At 40.3% G+C, this 17164-nt stretch overlaps 2 protein-coding genes across 7 annotated transcripts in view; one reads left to right on the top strand and one right to left on the bottom strand.

Annotated features, from left to right (window-relative positions):
• The window catches only part of LOC133545340 (gastrula zinc finger protein XlCGF28.1-like), a 118684-nt gene that overhangs the window by 15158 nt on the left and 86362 nt on the right, over positions 1 to 17164 (top strand). The gene's annotated exons all lie outside the window — the stretch shown is intronic.
• The window catches only part of LOC133545299 (gastrula zinc finger protein XlCGF57.1-like), a 229705-nt gene that overhangs the window by 209371 nt on the left and 3170 nt on the right, over positions 1 to 17164 (bottom strand). For 5 of the 6 annotated variants that reach the window (XM_061890738.1, XM_061890736.1, XM_061890733.1 and 2 more), the window contains exons 2-3: positions 15661 to 15927; positions 7290 to 7472 (exon numbers count right to left, since the gene is read on the bottom strand). In XM_061890738.1, coding sequence (XP_061746722.1) covers positions 7290 to 7472; positions 15661 to 15927 — 450 coding nt within the window. Of the gene's footprint in view, positions 1 to 1360; positions 3283 to 7289; positions 7473 to 15660; positions 15928 to 17164 lie in introns of those variants that run through there. The other variant, XM_061890731.1, reaches the window with a different exon arrangement.

The following is a 17164-nucleotide window of genomic DNA, read 5'->3' as shown; positions in this document are numbered from 1 at the left end:
CAGGGCTTGTGCATGTAAGAAAGTCTCCATGTGCAGGAGGGTTATTCGGGCCTGTCAAGCAAACTCCTAGTCAATGAAGCTGTCGTTTGCTCCAGAATACAGGTAGGTCCCCACGGATAGAGTTCTAGAGCTTCAGGACAGGGTCGCCGGGGAGAGAATGCCTGGGTCCTTGTTAGTGTGGGAAACGGAGGTAGGGATCACCAGGATTCCCCTAGCTAGTGAGCCTTGTCTTTTGGCCAGGTCGGACAGCTGATGACGTGCCCGGCCATTCTGCAGTAGAGGCAGAGGCACAGCAGAAACCTCCTCTCCCTTTCCTCCGCCGCTAGGCGTGACCTGCCTAGCTTCATGGGCTCCTCGGTTCCAGCCGGAATGGACGGAGATACAGGTCAAAACACAGTGGTGTGGTCAGCTGGTCGAAACTTAAGGGTCGGAGTGGGGCTAGCAGTAGTCGGTGCTCGCTCCGCTGCTCTCTTGACAAGCCTTTGGTCCATCAGGAGCACCAGATTAAGGACTTGGTTTGAGGTAGGTTGGTCTCGCAACAAGTTGTCCTTAGGGCATTGCTCAGTCCCTTTCTGTATGCGCTCTGGAGCACCTTGTCTCCCCACTCGCTGTCATCAGCAAGGGTGCAGAACTTGAGGGTGTATGCTGCAACCGAGCTAGAGCGTTGCTGGATGGAGTGAAGTATGGAGGCGGCGTCCCCCGTCCATGGGGTGATCGAACACTGCCTAGAATTGGGAGTGGAAGGCAACATAGATAACAAGAGGGTTTATGCTTAAAAATGAGCTCCCTGTGTACCAAAAGTCCCCAGCAAAACTCAAAACCCCCCTTGAAGGGTCTGGGACTAGCAATCTTGGGTTCTCAGGTGTGGGAGGGGTGCCAGGCAGCGGCTTCTGCCAGCGCGCCTGGATCGAACACAGAAGGGGAAGCAAGGCTTAGACTAATGGTGTCCAATCTTACAAGCAGGCTGGCAAAGGAGACCTCGAGCTTGTTCTCCAGGTTCGAGAAACGCTCTTGGTGATGATGATGATGATGATGATGATGATGATGATGATGATGATGTATCTGTGCAAGTGAATAATTTGATCCACAAGGGACAACAACCCTTTCCACAGTAGACTAAACACACATCAAAAACATGAATCTTAGAAGCCTCCAACAATATTTGAAGACTTTAGCATTAAAAGTGAAGATGTGAGGTGAAATAAGTACAAATGCAGCAATAAAAACAACCAACTCCACTCACAATGGCTCTTAATTTCAGTGATGTGTTGCTAACGTCAGCCTTTTTCTTCTTTGTTTATGTTTTGCAGTAGTTAACATCCATGATATAACAATGCTGCTAATCTACCAGAGTCCACAATTTTAATAAATCATACTTTTATTTGGATAATCTCATCAATAAAATGCAATGGAAAATTTGTGGAAAACAACAAATGAAAATAATAAGATGTCCTCTCTTCAGCAATGAGAAAATAGAATACAATAGTAGCTACTTGTATAATATTCAATACATGCACAAAACTTAAAAAGTAAGTACAGGACAACATATAACAGTAAAAGATGAGAAGCACTTCATACAACATCAAATATACATTCATGTTAAACATGCTGTGTTTTTAAAGTACATTTAGCACAATCACTGTTTAAGTGTTTTTAAATCCCTGCAGCTTCCATGACTGTTACACACTTGTGTTTACTGACCTGATTCTTATTCCTTAATGATTTATCACACACATGTTCTCATGTGTGTGGTCATGTTACGCTTTCTGGAGAAACTCTTCTTACAAACAGGGCAAGTAAAAGGTTTCTCTCCAGTATGTATTCTCATATGTATGGTCATGTCAATCTTTCTAGAGAAACTCTTCTTACAAACAGAGCAAGTAAAAGGTTTCTCTCCAGTATGTGTTCTCGTATGTCTGGTCATGACAAGCTTTGTGGAGAAACTCTTCTTACAAACAGAGCAAGTAAAAGGTTTCTCTCCAGTATGTGTTCTCATGTGCGCGGCCATGTCAAGCTTTCTGGAGAAACTTTTCTTACAAACAGAGCAAGTAAAAGGTTTCTCTCCAGTATGTATTCTCATGTGTGTGGTCATGGTGAGCTTTCTGGAGAAATTCTTCTTACACACAGAGCAAGTAAAAGGTGTCTCTCCAGTATGTGTTCTCATGTGTGAGGTCATGTTACACTTTCTGGAGAAACTCTTCTTACAAACAGGGCAAGTAAAAGGTTTCTCACCAGTATGTGTTGTCATGTGCATGGACATGTCAGGCTTTGTGGAGAAACTCTTCTTACAAATAGAACAAGTAAAAGGTTTCTCTCCAGTGTGTGTTCTCATGTGTCTTTTCATTTGCTCATTAATGGAGAATTTTTTGGGACACACTGAGCACGGAAAAGGTTTTTCTCCAGTGTGTGTTCTCATGAGTGTGGTCATGTCAACCTTTCTGGAGAAACTCTTCTTACAAACAGAGCAAGTAAAAGGTTTCTCTCCAGTATGTGTTTTCATGTATCTGGTCATGACAAGCTTTGTTGAGAAACTCTTCTTACAAACAGAGCAAGTAAAAGGTTTCTCTCCAGTGTGTGTTCTCATGTGTGTGATCATAGCAGGCCTTATGGAGAAACTCTTCCTACAAACAGAGCAAGCAAAAGGTTTCTCTCCAGTGTGTGTTGTCATGTGTGTGGTCATTTGTTGCTTTGTGGAGAAACTCTTCATACAAACAGAGCAAGTAAAAGGTTTCTCTCCAGTATGTGTTCTCATGTGTCTGGTCGTGGCAAGCTTAGTGGAGAAACTCTTCCTACAAACAGAGCAAGAAAAAGGTTTCTCTCCAGTATGTATTCTCATGTGTACTGTAAAATTACTCTTGAGTCTAAATGATTTCCCACATTCAGAGCAGTCAAAGTGTTTGTTGTTAGTGTGCTGTCTAGTATCACGTTTAGAGTCATTTTTACTCTCCAAAGGTTTTTGGATGTGGTCACTGTGATCAGAAGAGTCTGACATCATGTGGTCCATGTCTGACAGTGGAGCAAAGATGCTGTCTGGTTCTGACTTTATATCTTCACAATGCTCTCCATCAGCTTCTGTGATGTGTTGACTTACAAGCTCCGCCCCTCTGTTCTCCTCACTTTGACTGTGATGAAGCTGTAAGGACTGAGCTTCATCTTCATCATGAAGCTGCTCCTCTTTAATGTGGGAGGGGGCCTGTAGCTCCTTCTGTCCCACACTGGACCTCCACTTCTGCTGCTTGGAGGGAATCTCTTCATGACTCTCTGCTGACACCTGCTGGACGTCTGCGGAACATAAACACAAATGAGGTGTTACCGTATTGAAGTTTGCAGTATTCAAACTATTCACATGTGAGGTAGGCCAACTAGACAGTGATGGGCAAGCAACCTGGAAAATGTAGTAAGCTAAGCTACAAGTTACTTTTCATTAAATGTAGCAAAACTATTCTCAGAGAATTGTAGCAAGCTACACTACAAGCTACACTGCAAAAGTAGCTTGCCACATCAAGGCTACATTTAACAGCATTTCTATCTATTGGCCCTCATGTATAATATCAATGTTAATGTAACTGAGAGTGTATAAATGGACCCAGTGAGCGTTCATTGCTGTTAACTATCTGTCATTTAGCTGGGGACACCTTACAACTACCTCAAGGAGTCCCCGCAATCCACTGTATGTATTTTTTAAATTTATTTTATTTCTACCCTTCTTGAGACACCATCAAGGAAAAGTAGCTTCCGTATGAGGAGGTGTGAACAAGTTAGGACATACATCATGGTCCCAATACGGAAAACCATTGCATCTAATAGACAATGTCTCATTTGCACCCCTAGTGGTGAAATCTATCAAGATTAGGGTGGTCCCAAAAAGGAGGAATTTTTCAAATTGACAATGTGTCAGTTTTAAAAGTGCTCCCCTTCTCGTCAACATATGAAATAACAAATGTGTATAAAAGTTTTAAGTGATTCCCTTCTGGTCAACATATGTAATAACAAGTGTATGTAAGAAATTGAAATGGGTCTCCTTTGGCCAAAATGTATAAAATACATATGTATACAGAGACATACTGTAATAACTTGAAGTAAATAATCCATTTTAAAAAGTAAATAATGAATATTAAAAAAACTATTTCAAACAAAACATTTAAAACAAAACTTATGTAAATGAACTAAAAGCTTATTTTTTATATTTACATAGTATGTACATATTAATGTTGTAAATACAAATCGTTATATATCTAGAAAGGGTGGTCCTAAAGAGGTAGGCACTGCTACATTTAATAGAGAGACAAATACTAGAGTCTGTGAACATTGCTCCAAAGTCAAGATTTTTTGTTGATTTAATGTGCATACAAAAGTGAACATTGACAGGTGCAAAGGCAGCAATATATGATACAACAAGACGGCAGCTAAAGAAGGACTTCTATATTCATCCCCAGAAAACCCGCCAGGTGAGCAGCTGATTTTACCACTTCCGGTGCTGACGTAAGACAACCCGAATCCCATATGTTTTTTTTTTTTATGAAATGAGCTTTTTTACGTCATATAATCAATCATTTTGTGTGATCAGTTTAACAGTACAGATTATACATATTTTACAGTCATACACATTTACACACAAAAAGAAAACAACAAGAATGACGGAAAAAGGAAGAGGCTGAAGCCAAAGCTTATATTTGCCTTGGCACTAAGAGGGATTACCCCCAATACTTCTTTGATGGAAACAAAAATAATGACAATATACTGTAAATGAAGTAGTTGAGAGCTTCAATAATTATTTTGTAAATATTGGACCAAAATTGGAAGAAAGGATTCCGGACCCAGTTTTAACTGAGGACTATAATGAAGCCATAGAGCGAAATCCCAACTCCATGTTCCTCAGGAAGAATTAGTTATAATCGTTAAAAAAAGCAAATCTAAGACTTCAACTGACTGTAATGGAATTGATATGGAAACGATAAAAAAGGTTATTGAAGAGATCTCAGGACCATTAATGTATATTAGCAACTTATCATCTCAAAAAGGCAAATTCCCAAACAAAATGAAAATAGCTAAAGTTGCACCAATTTATAAGAATGGAGACAAACACCAATTTACAAATAATAGACCTGTTCTTTTACTTCCACAATTTTCTAAAATAATTGAAAAACTGTTCAAAAACAGATTAGAGAGTTCCACAAACAAACATAGAATATTAAAAACCCGTTTCCATATGAGTTGGGAAATTGTGTTAGATGTAAATATAAACGGAATACAATCCTTTGCAAATCATTTTCAACCCATATTCAATTAAATATGCAACAAAGAAAACATACCGTTTTTCCTTGAATTGCCGCCGGGGTGCTAATTATTTTAAAACCTCTTCTCACTCCGGCACTTACCAAAGGCTTGCAGTAAAAATCTGAGTGTTATGTAAGCTTGGACCTTAAATCCTACTGAATAGCACTTAATCTTCTTCCCTTTATGCGATTTCAAATTACCGGTATTGAAATCAGCCTCCTCCATTTTGAAAATGATGACAGGGGAAGTGTCACTTGTGACGTCACGAGTTTGAGCAGGCGGTGATAATAAGCATGCACTAATTATTTTGCAAAGCGAGTTTGACCCGGCAGTAATTCAAGGCAGGCGCATACTATATGCCCTGCGGCAATTCAAGGAAATACGGTATTTGATTTTCAAACTGATTAACTTTTTTTTTTGTGCAGATAATCACTAACTTTAGAATTTGATGCCAGCAATACCTGACAAAGAAGTATGGAAAGGTGGCAATAAACACTCATAAAGTTGAGGAATCCTCATCAAACACTTATTTGGAACATCCCACAGGTGTGCAGGCTAATTGGGAACAGGTGGGTGCCATGATTGGGTATAAAAGCAGATTCCATGAAATGCTCAGTAATTCACACACAAGGATGAAGCGAGGGTCACCACTTTGAAAGCAAATTGTCGAACAGTTTTAGAACAACATTTGTCAATGAGCTATTGCAAAGAATTTAGGGATTTTACCATCTACGGTCCGTAAAATCATCAAAAGGTTCAGAGAACCTGGAGAAATTACTGCACGCAAGCGATGATATTACAGACCTTTGATCCCTCAAGCGGTACTTATCAAAAAGCGACATCAGTGTGTAAAGGATATCACCACATGGGCTCAGGAACACTTCATAAAACCACTGTCAGCAACTACAGTTGGTCGCTACATCTGTAAGTGCAAGCTAAAACTCTACTATGCAAAGCCAAACCCATTTATCAACAAATTCGTCAACAACAGAAGGAGATAACGTCCTCAGGAACCTACCACATAGCGAAGGATATATACTATTTGATTTCCTATTATGCAGCTCATTTTTATTTGACACTTATTGAAATATGTTGTGTGACATCATGCACAAAAGTGCTCTTCATTTGTTTTGAGTTATTGTAGTGGTGTTCTGTACACAAAGTGTACATTAATTTAGTGTTGTTTTCAATCAATCAATCAATCAATCAATGTTTACTTATATAGCCCTAAATCACTAGTGTCTCAAAGGGCTGCACAAACCACCACAACATCCTCGGTAGGGCCACATAAGGGCAAGGAAAACTCACACCCAGTGGGACATCGGTGACAATAATGACCCAGTTGGACGTCGGTGACAATGATGACTATGAGAACCTTAGAGATATGTCATCTTAGTGACATCATGCACAAAAGTGCACTAATAACTTGTTTTAAAATGTCTCTGACAATCTTGCACTTTCTGTTTGGATGACATGAATGTTTGTGCCACTGCTTAATAACTGTTTAATAAATACAGTTTTGCTAAATTGACTTAGTTGTGGTTTCCCTCTCTGCATGAAAGTTTACAAGTAGCATATATTAATGCAGTATGAACAAGATTGTTTTAATGTAGACACATAGAATCATCTTACTAGTGTGATTATATGCATCAAGTGTTCATTCAAGGCTAAGGCAAAATATTCTGATAAATATGGTATATCGTGACATGGCCTAAAAATATTGAGATATTAATAAAAGGCTATATCGCCCAGCCCCAGTTAGAATGTTTTTGTGTTTTTAATATATCCACCATCATGTCTTTATAATGATTGTAAACGATAGAAAAATTCCCAAAAAAGTGCAGTTCCCCTCTAAATTCAAATGATTAGATATAAAACTTTAAGTCTATGAGCATGAAGTGATGAAGCCTACTTGGATGAGAGGACAATCGTCTTGTAAGACAAAGTGAAGAGTCCAGTTGTGATGGATTGAATGCCCTGAGAATAAAATGATATGTGGATGTTGTGCTTACTTGGACTGTGATGAAGCTGTGAGGACTCAGGTGGTTTGTCTTCATGCTCTTCAGTCTTCACAGAGACAACAGTCAGTGGAAACTTGCTGAGATCAGCCTCCTCCTGCCCTAGAAGACACTCTTCCTCCTGAGTGATCCACACTTCCTCCTCTTCCTCTTTAATGTGAGGGGGCTGCTGGACGTCTGTTGGGTAAATAAGTAAATAAGATAAAGAGACAATAGAAATAGTTTTGGACTGACACTGTTAAAACAATGACATTATTTGTGTTCTTCTGTGAGTTGTGTTAAAAGTGTGTAGCAAAACAACCAATAAAAACATGGGAAATACCTCCCTTTTTCCTAAAATTAATTCAAAAGTGGTACAGTCAGTACAAAAACAGACTTGGAAATTTAATGGATGGCAATTTGAAACGTTTTTATAAGTACGAGACAGTATTGATTGAGGCATTCTTAACTTTACACTCACTGATGTCCATCCATCCATTTTCTAAGTGTGTAAATATTTTATTTTGTATATGGTCTATGACACCTACAATTTAACTGTTAACTTAACTACGATCTTGTAATGACATAGTCATTACCATAACTTCAATACCATGGAAAAAAAATATCTTAATTCCAAAATCAATTAAAAAACATTCATGGTATGTTACTGTCATCATGCAAAGTACTTTTTTGTGGTCATTTTGTTGGCTGGGCCAAAAGGAACTTTTACCAAAAACATGTTTTATTATGTGTTTTTTTTATGGAGTATCTCCATCAACAATTCCTCTTTAGGAATTGGAGACCATCTACGACACGCTGAAGGAAAGTCAGTCACCTTTATGTTCTTTTAATAAATCAAGTGTTGACTACTTTGGTTATTGAACATAAATGTTACTTTCGCTTATTGATGCATGTAGGTCAGAATCAAGAAGTGAAATTATAATTTTAATTAGATTTTATTACAGTAAACAATGTATTTAGTGACTGTGTGTGTTTGGTGTAAACATGTTGATACAGGTTTACATCCTCTTGGGGACTGGAACACGGATAAGTCCTGAAAGGATGCACCCATTTTAAAACCTTCACTAAGCTGTACCACCAACATTGCCTCACTTAGCTCATTAAGCAAACCACCAGGGTGAGTGAGTCCTTTTAAACCTTCATAGACCTCGTTGTTACTTCTGACCAGTTTAAGAACACCACAAATGTGCAGCTTAAGTGATCATTCCATGATTTTCTGTACCTATAAAGAACATAGTGTTATGTTTTTATTTCCCTGCCTTCTCTTTTGTTGTGATTTGTTCCCTCAACTCATTAGTCTCCAGCGAGGGGCGGACACTAAGGCACACCTGCAACCTATTTCTACCGAGGAGTATCTAAGCTCGTCACCCACAGCTGATCTTGTCGGTTAATTTATCCTGCACCTCCTACGTGCATGCGCCTGCTTCGCCTCGTCAGTCCTGGTACGTTGATTTTCCTTTATCCTGTTTTCCTAACGTTGTTGTGTTTGTTTCTTAGCCTCCTTGAGGCAGTAAAGACTTTACCCTCTGCCTCGAGCGCCCTGGTTTTTCCCCTGCCGACCACTAAGGAACCTGTTCCATTTAGTATTCATGGTGTGCACTTCTACCCCATCGCATTTTGTTACACTTTTTGGACTCATTAAATGTATTCCTTTTTGTTATTCAAACTTGCCTCCCGTCTCTGCATCCCGGGGTCACCCCCTTGACCAGTTCGTAACACATAGAACCGAGGCTGACGGACACAATACAAGCAAAGCTACAATCCTCAAGACCTAGACTAGCAAGGCTTTCAAGGACAAACTGCCAAAATTAAGACTCGCCTTGGTGCTTGCAAGTACTCGTGTCTTTGGGTCAATTCCTAACCTCAGAAAAGTAGATAACGTCACATTCAAAGTGGGTGACAATATTATAACAATCAAAAATGTGATTACCTATCTTGGCTGCATCCTAGAGACTAATCTCTCCAGTGAAAAAATTACTACTAAGGTAGTCAAAGAATCAACGGACAAATTCTGTTCTTACTAGTGTTGTCCCGATACCAATATTTTGGTACCGGGACCTGTACCAAAATGTATTTCGATATTTTTATAAATAAAAGTGACCACAAAAAACTGCATTATTGGCTTTATTTAAACAAAAAAATCTTAGGGTACATTAAATATATGTTTCTTATTGCAAGTTTGTCCTAAAATAAAATAGTGAACATACTGGACAACATGTCTTTTAGTAGTAAGTAAGCAAACAAAGGCTCCTAATTCAGTCTGCTGACATATGCAGTAACACCCGCCTTCCGCCCGATTGAAGCTGAGATAGGCACCAGCGCCCCCTGCGACCCCAAAAGGGAATACGCGGTAGGAAATGGATGGATGGATGGATATTGTGTCATTACTATTCTATTTTTTGTCAAAATTATTAAGGACAAGTGGTAGAAAATTAATTATTAATCTACTTGTTCATTTACTGGTAATATATGTTTATGTTCTGTTTAAAAACATGTAATAATCACTGATTCTTAAAATAGAATAGAATAGAATAGAATAGAGTTTTATTGTCATTATTGCAGTGAACAGGTTCAAAGAACAACAAAATTGGAGCAGATCCCCAAAGGTGCATATACAATTTGGTAATATAAATAGTAAAAAAAGATAGAAAATAAGAGATGTATCTATATATATGTGTATATATCCACACACATGCATATATGCATACATATGAATACACATACACATATAACATTATTGCACATTATAGTCCAAAAAAAAAAAAAAAAGACATGACACATTGTGCTCACTCAGTGCCTGTTTAATGCTACTATGGCTCTTGGGTAAAAGCTGTTTTTTAGTCTATTTGTGCAAGTTTTTAGCACCCTATAGAATCTGCCCGAGTGTAGCAGTTCTAGGTGGCATTGCTGGGGTGGAATGGGTCTTTCAGGATGCTCTGTGCTTTCCTGAGACAGCAGGAGCTGTACAGGTCAGCCAGGGAGGGGAGGGGGCAAGCGATGATCTTCTGGGTGGTCTTTATGACCCTCTGGAGCGCCGTTCTCTCTGCGGCCGTGCAGCTGCTGAACCACACGCAGATGCAGTAGGGCAGGATGCTCTCAATGGAGCACCGGTAGAAGGACACCAGCAGTTCCTGAGAGAGGTGGTTGTTCCTGAGTATTCTCAGACAGTGCAGTCTCTGGTGTGCCTTCTTGATGGTAGCCGTGGTGTTGGTGATCCAGGATAGGTCGTCGGCCAGATGGACTCCCAGGAAGCGGAAGCCGGAGATCTTCTCCACGCTGTCACCGCTGATGAACAGGGGCAGGATGTCCGTTTTATTCTTCCTGAAGTCTATGACCGGCTCCTTGGTCTTGGAGGTGTTCAGGGCCAGGTTGTTGACTGTGCATCAATCCGACAGCTTCTCCACCTCGTCCCGATATGCAGCCTCGTTTCCCTCCGAGATGAGCCCCACTACAGGGGTGTCATCCGCAAATTTGATGATGGAGTTGCTGGAATGGGCAGGTGTGCAGTCGTATGTGTAGAGGGAGTAGAGAAGGGGGCTCAGCATGCAGCCTTGTGGAGAGCCTGTGCTGAGGTACAGGCTCGATGACATGTGGCGACCTAACTGCACCCTCTGGGGGCGGTTGGATAAGAAGTCCTTAATCCACATGCAGATGGAATTCGATAGACCCAGGGTCTGACAGTTTGGACACCAGTCTATCGGGTATAATGGTGTTAAATGCCAAACTATAATCCACAAAAAGCAGCCGCACGTAGTTCCCCCCGTCTCCAGGTGACCCAGGGAGGAGTGTAGGGCTGTGGTGATGGCGTCCTCTGTGGAACTGTTGGCTCTGTAGGCAAACTGGTGTGGGTCGAGCTCGGGAGGGAGGACTGAGGTAATATGGGTCCGTACCATCTTCTCGAAGCACTTCATGGCTATAGGTGTAAGTGCAACTGGACGGTTGTCATTCAGGCAGCTGACGGAGTTCTTCTTCGGCACCGGGATTATTGTGGAGGTCTTCAGGCATGATGGGATGACGACCTGAGAGAGGGACTAGGTGAAGATCTTAGTAAATACTCCGGCCAGATGGTCTGCACAGTCCCTCAGTACCTGTCCCGGGACCCCATCTGGGCCCATAGCCTTCCTCGAGTTCACTGCCCTCAGCGTGCGTCTCACCTCATGCTGCTCCAGTATAAGGGTGCAGCTGCTGTGGGTGTTAGGTGGGGGTGTTGTGACGGCTGCAGGTGTTTTTCTCTTGAAACGGGCGAAGAAGCTGTTTATCTCCACCGCTCGAGAGGTGTTGCCGTCAGCCAAACAGTTACTGGGTCTGAAGTTGGTCATCTGTTGTATTCCTTTCCATACCTCCTTGGTGTTGTTGCTTTGCAGGTGGTCTTCCACTTTCCTCCTGTGCTCGGCTTTGGCCTCTGTGATACCTCTCTTCAGGTTGGCTCTGGCAGCACTACAGAGTGCCTGGTCCTGCGCTTTGAAGCCACTGTCTCTTTCTTTGTGTAAACCCTGGACTATTTTGGTCATCCAGGGCTTCCTGTAGGGGTAGACCCGGATGCACTTGTCCACTGTGACAGTGTCTATGCAGTGTTTGATGTACCCCAGGACCGCTTCTGTGTACTGCTCCAAGTCTGAGTTTTCAAAAACTGACCCGTTTGTTGTTTCAAAGCAGTCCTGCAGCTGTTCCATGGCTCCCTCCGGCCATGTTTTGATCATTTTGGTTGTGATAGGAGCACTTCTCCTTATTGGTATGAAAGCTGGTAATAGGAGCAGGGACATGTGGTCAGACTTGCATAATTGGGGAAGTTGTTTGGCTCTATATCCATTTTTTATGTTGGAATAGACTTTGTCCAGTGTGTTAGCTCGCTTCGTAGCACACTTCACAAGCTGGTGAAGTTTGGGGAGCAATTTTTTCAGGTCGACATGATTAAAGTCCCCTGCTATGATGTGGACTGCGTCGGGATATTTGTTCTGTTGTGCACTGATTGTATCGTGCAGCAGAGCTAGCGCTGTGCTAGCGTTAGCATCGGGAGCTATATACACGTTTGTGATCAGGACAGCAGAGTACTCCCTGGCTAGATGGAAGGGTCGGCATTTAACTGTAATATATTCCAGATCAGTGGTCACCAACGCGGTGCCCGCGAGCACCAGGTAGCCCGTAAGGACTAGATGAGTCGCCCGCTGGCCTGTTCTAAAAATAGCTCAAATAGTAGCACTTACCAGTGAGCTGCCTCTATTTTTTATTTTTTTTTTACTAGCAAGCTGGTCTTGCTTTGCTCGACATTTTCAATTCTAAGAGAAACAAAAATTGAATGAAATAGAATTTGAAAATCCAAGAAAATATTTAAAAGACTTGGTTTTCACTTGTTTAAACGAATTAATTTATTTTTTTACTTTGCCTCTTATAACTTTCAGAAAGACAATTTTAGAGGAAAATTCCAACCTTAAAAATTATTTTAGGATTTTTAAACACATATACCTTTTTAACTTTTAGATTCCTTCCTTTTCTTTCCTGAAAATTTAAATCAATGTTCAAGTACATTTATTTTTTTATTGTAAAGAATAATAAATACATTTTAATTAAAGTCTTCATTTTATCTTCTGTTTCTTCGACAAAGAATATTTGTGAAATATTTCTTCAAACTTATTATGATTAAAATTTTAAAAAAATATTCGGGCAAATCTAGAAAATCTGTAAAATCAAATTTAAATCTTATTTTAAAGTCTTGAATTTTTTGAAAATTTGTTTTTTTAGAAAATCTAGAAGAAATAATAATTTGTCTTTGTTAGAAATATAGCTTGGTCCAATTTGTTATATTTTCTAACAATGTGCAGATGGGATTTTAACCTATTTAAAACATGTGATCAAAATTCTAAAATTAATCTTAATCAGGAAAAATTACAAATGATGTTCCATAAATTATTTTTTAAATTTTTTTCAAAAAGATTCAAAATTAAGATTCAAGTTTTTCTCTTCTTTTTTTTCGGTTGAATTTTGAATTTTAAAGAGTCGAAATTGTTTCAAAATTAATTTTTCATTTTTGTTCCTGTTTTCTCCTCTTTTAAACCGTTCAATTAAGTGTTTTTTTCATCATTTATTCTATACAAACAATCTTCCGTAAAAGGAAAAAAAAAGTACGACGGAATGACGGACAGAAATACCCATTTTTTCTTTTTATATAGATTTATTTCTTAAAGGTAAATTGAGCAAATTGGCTATTTATGGTAATTTATTTAAGTGTGTATCAAACTGGTAGCCCTTTGCATTAATCAGTACCCAAGAAGTAGCTCTTGGTTTCAAAAAGGTTGGTGATCCCTGTTCCAGATCTTGGGAACATTGGCTGTTTACTACCTTTGAACCTGAAGTCCTGTTGTTGTTTAGGTAGGTTAGCAATCCACCCCGAGGCCGCTTGCCGGTAGACTCTGCGTTTCTGTCCTGTCTGTGTGGTGTGTGACCGGTTAGCTCCATGCTAGCGTCTGGGATTGAGAACGTTAGCCAGGTTTCCGTAAACAATAAGGCGCAGCTGTCCATCACAGTGTTTTGTGCTACACGGAGCCTCACCTCGTCCATCTTGTCCTCTTCACCATGAGGAGCGAGCGATCTCGCATTAGCCTGGAATAGACTTGGTATCGTTGGTCTGTTTGGGTTAATTTTTAGTCTGGCTAACACGCCGGCCCATCGGCCACGGTGTCTTCGTCTTCGCCTCCGCCTAACCGGGCACGGTAGCCATGGAGCTCCGGGTAAAATCCACCGAAATAGCCTGCTCAGGCCGCAATCCAAGCTCCAACAAATCGTTTCGGCTGTACATCACCTTCGCCCAGCAAGTTGCTGACTGGGCTAGAAATAAACTATATAAAAAAAAATAAAAACAATGCACCTAAGGGGAGAGTCTGGGTTGTTGCGTCCACCTGCACCGCCATCTTGGATCATTTACTTTGGTGGCTGTGTGTAGAAGTGACTGCTCTTTTAATGTCTTTAATGTCCTTTGTGTTCTTTGATGTTTCCCTCTTACACACATCTTTCTGTGAGCTATGGCTATGAGTTTGTTTTTCTCTTTGGCCTCAGTCTGGACCCCCTCTACAGGGGCAGAGGCTGAGATTGATTTTTTTTTCTCCCCCCCTCATCCCCCGTTTCTCCCTTTTTTTGTAAGGGGCGCCGGAAGTTGGCAGACCCGTCAGCGATTCTGTTCTGTCTTCCTGTAATGTTTGTCTGCTCTTGAATGCGATTGTGTGGAAAACCTGAATTTCCCCTCTGGGATTATTAAAGTATTTCTGATTTTGATTGTGTTTTTATTGGCCGTCTTCAAAAGTAATGATTTTTCCGGTGCAATTTCTTAAATTTTGAGTCGCCGAAAGTTTTATGAGGCACAAATACTGCCTCAGTTTCCACTACGACAACTTTACCGCAAAGGGGGTTGTCAAAATAAAGACTTTAGAGAGACAAGAAACCTTTGCTAATTAGTACTAATAAACTAGATTGATTGAGACATTGCTGGACAGCAGAGAAGTAACTAAATCCAAGTAAACGAATATATTTTTCAAAGATATCTGGCTTGTATCTTCAGTAGAGATGTTAATCGCTGAGAATTTATCGATATGATACCCTAATTGATATTCCTTATCGATACCAGTATTTAATGGTACTACATGTAATTTGTGGAAATAAAAAAATGGAAAAAGGGCTTTTTAAATAGCATTCCTATTAGCACAAGAGGTTGAACACCCCCAACACGATGTTCTGTAACATCTCAGAGCAGGGAAGTCTTTTATCAACAGCTGTTTATTTGAAGTCTTACAGAAGTCAACTATGTGTGCAGTGCAAGGTGAAATGCAGTTATGTCATCTTCTTGTCAATAACACACACATCAAACTTTTGTTGCTTCCTTATTTGTCATTATTCAAAGCTGATTGTAATGTGTAGCAGCGGCAGCTGAACTCAATGTGACAACGTGTCATAGTTACGTCAGTCAGCTGCTATTAAAAATACAAATAGTTGTGTCGTTAGTCCAGAATCTTTACGGTCCTCATAGACAACATAATTAGGAACCAGTATTAATTTAAAAAAAAATGGTACTTGGTATATACATCTCTAATCTTCACCACTAAACCTTTGAAATATGCTGACATATGTGCAGCTAAAGGTAAATAAACAGTAGCCATATTGAATGTTTGCCTTCATTTGACCATGTGAGGTTAGGAGGACGGCCTCTAGGTCACATGGTTACACCACAGCAATTACACTGTTGATGATTGATGAGCATTCATTTTTAAATGGTGGTGTTAAACAGTAAATATGTCTCCATCTTTAGTCATAAATGTGGCCCCCGGATGAACATGTGTCGCAAACATTGTATTAGATGATATGTGTATGTTGTGCTTACTTGGACTGTGATGAAGCTGTGAGGGCTCAGGTGGTTTGTCTTCATGCTCTTCAGTCTTCACAGAGACAACAGTCAGTGGAAACTTGCTGAGATCAGCCTCCTCCTGCCCAACAGGACACTCTCCCTCCTCTTCCTCTTTAAAATAAGGGGGCGGTGGATACGCCTCGTCTCCTTTAAAATGTGAGGGCTGTGGATACTCTAAAGTCAAACTGTCCCCCTGCAGATGAGGGAGACATTCTTCTTGGTGTTCAATCAGCTGATGGATGTCTACAGGACACAAACAAAACACATTTTAACCACTACATGACTGTCTCAGAAAATTACAACATTGTGATAAAGTCCTTTATTTTCTGTAATGCAACTACAAATATGAAAATGTCATACATTCTGGATTCATTACTCACCAACTGAAATATTGCAATCATTTTATTATTTTAATATTGCTAATTATGGCATACAGCTTAAGAAAACTCAAAAATCTATCCATCTCAAAAAATTTGGATATTTCCTCAGACCAAGTCAAAAAAAAGATTAATAACAGCAAAAAAAAAAAATCTGACATTTTAAAATGTCAATTAATGGACTTAGTACTTGGTTGGGAATCCTTTTGCAGGGATTACTGCATCAATGCGGCATGTCATGGAGGCAATCAGCCTGTGGCATTGCTGAGGTGTTATGGATGCCCAGGATAATTCAATAGCTCATTTGCATTATTGGGTCTGGTGTCTTTCAGCTTCTTCTTCACAATACCCCACAAATTGTCTATGGGGTTCAGGTCAGGGGAGCTGGCAGACCAATCGAGGACAGAAATGCCATGGTCAGTACACCAGTTACTGGTGGTTTTGGCACTCTGGGCAGGTCCCAGATCATGCTGGAAAATTAAATCATCATCTCCATGGAGCTTTTTAACAGATGGAGGCATGTAGTGCTCCAAAATCTCTTGGTACACAGCTCAATTGACTCTTGACTTGATGAAACACAGTGGCCCAACACCAGCAGCTGACATGGCTCCCCAAACCATTGCTGACTGTGGGAACTTCACACTGGATTTCAAGCAACTTGGATTGTGCTCCTCTCCAGCCATCCTCCAGACTGTAGCGCCTTGACTTCCAAATGAAATACAAAACTTGCTTTCGTCTGAAAACAGGACTTTGGACCACTCTGCAACTGTCCAGTGATTCTTTTCCATAGCCCAAGTCAGACGCTTCTTCCGTTGTCTTGAGTTCAGGAGTGACTTGACCATGGGAATACGGCTATTGTAGCTCTACCTGTGGAAAATCTCCATGAAGATGATGATTGAGCAGCAGCTTTGGCCACGCCCGGGAATATTTTTTATGGTGATTTAAAGGCCTACTGAAATGAGATTTTCTTATTTCAACGGGGATTGCAGGTCCATTCTATGAGTCATACTTGATCATTTCGCGATATTGCCATATTTTTGCTGAAGGATTTAGTAGAGAACATCGATGATAAATTTAGCAACTTTTGGTCGCTAATAAAAAAG

The sequence above is a fragment of the Nerophis ophidion genome, linkage group LG28 (genome assembly GCF_033978795.1).
Source record: "Nerophis ophidion isolate RoL-2023_Sa linkage group LG28, RoL_Noph_v1.0, whole genome shotgun sequence".
NCBI classification, from domain to species: domain Eukaryota; kingdom Metazoa; phylum Chordata; class Actinopteri; order Syngnathiformes; family Syngnathidae; genus Nerophis; species Nerophis ophidion.
This window is presented reverse-complemented; position numbering and strand designations above follow the sequence as displayed.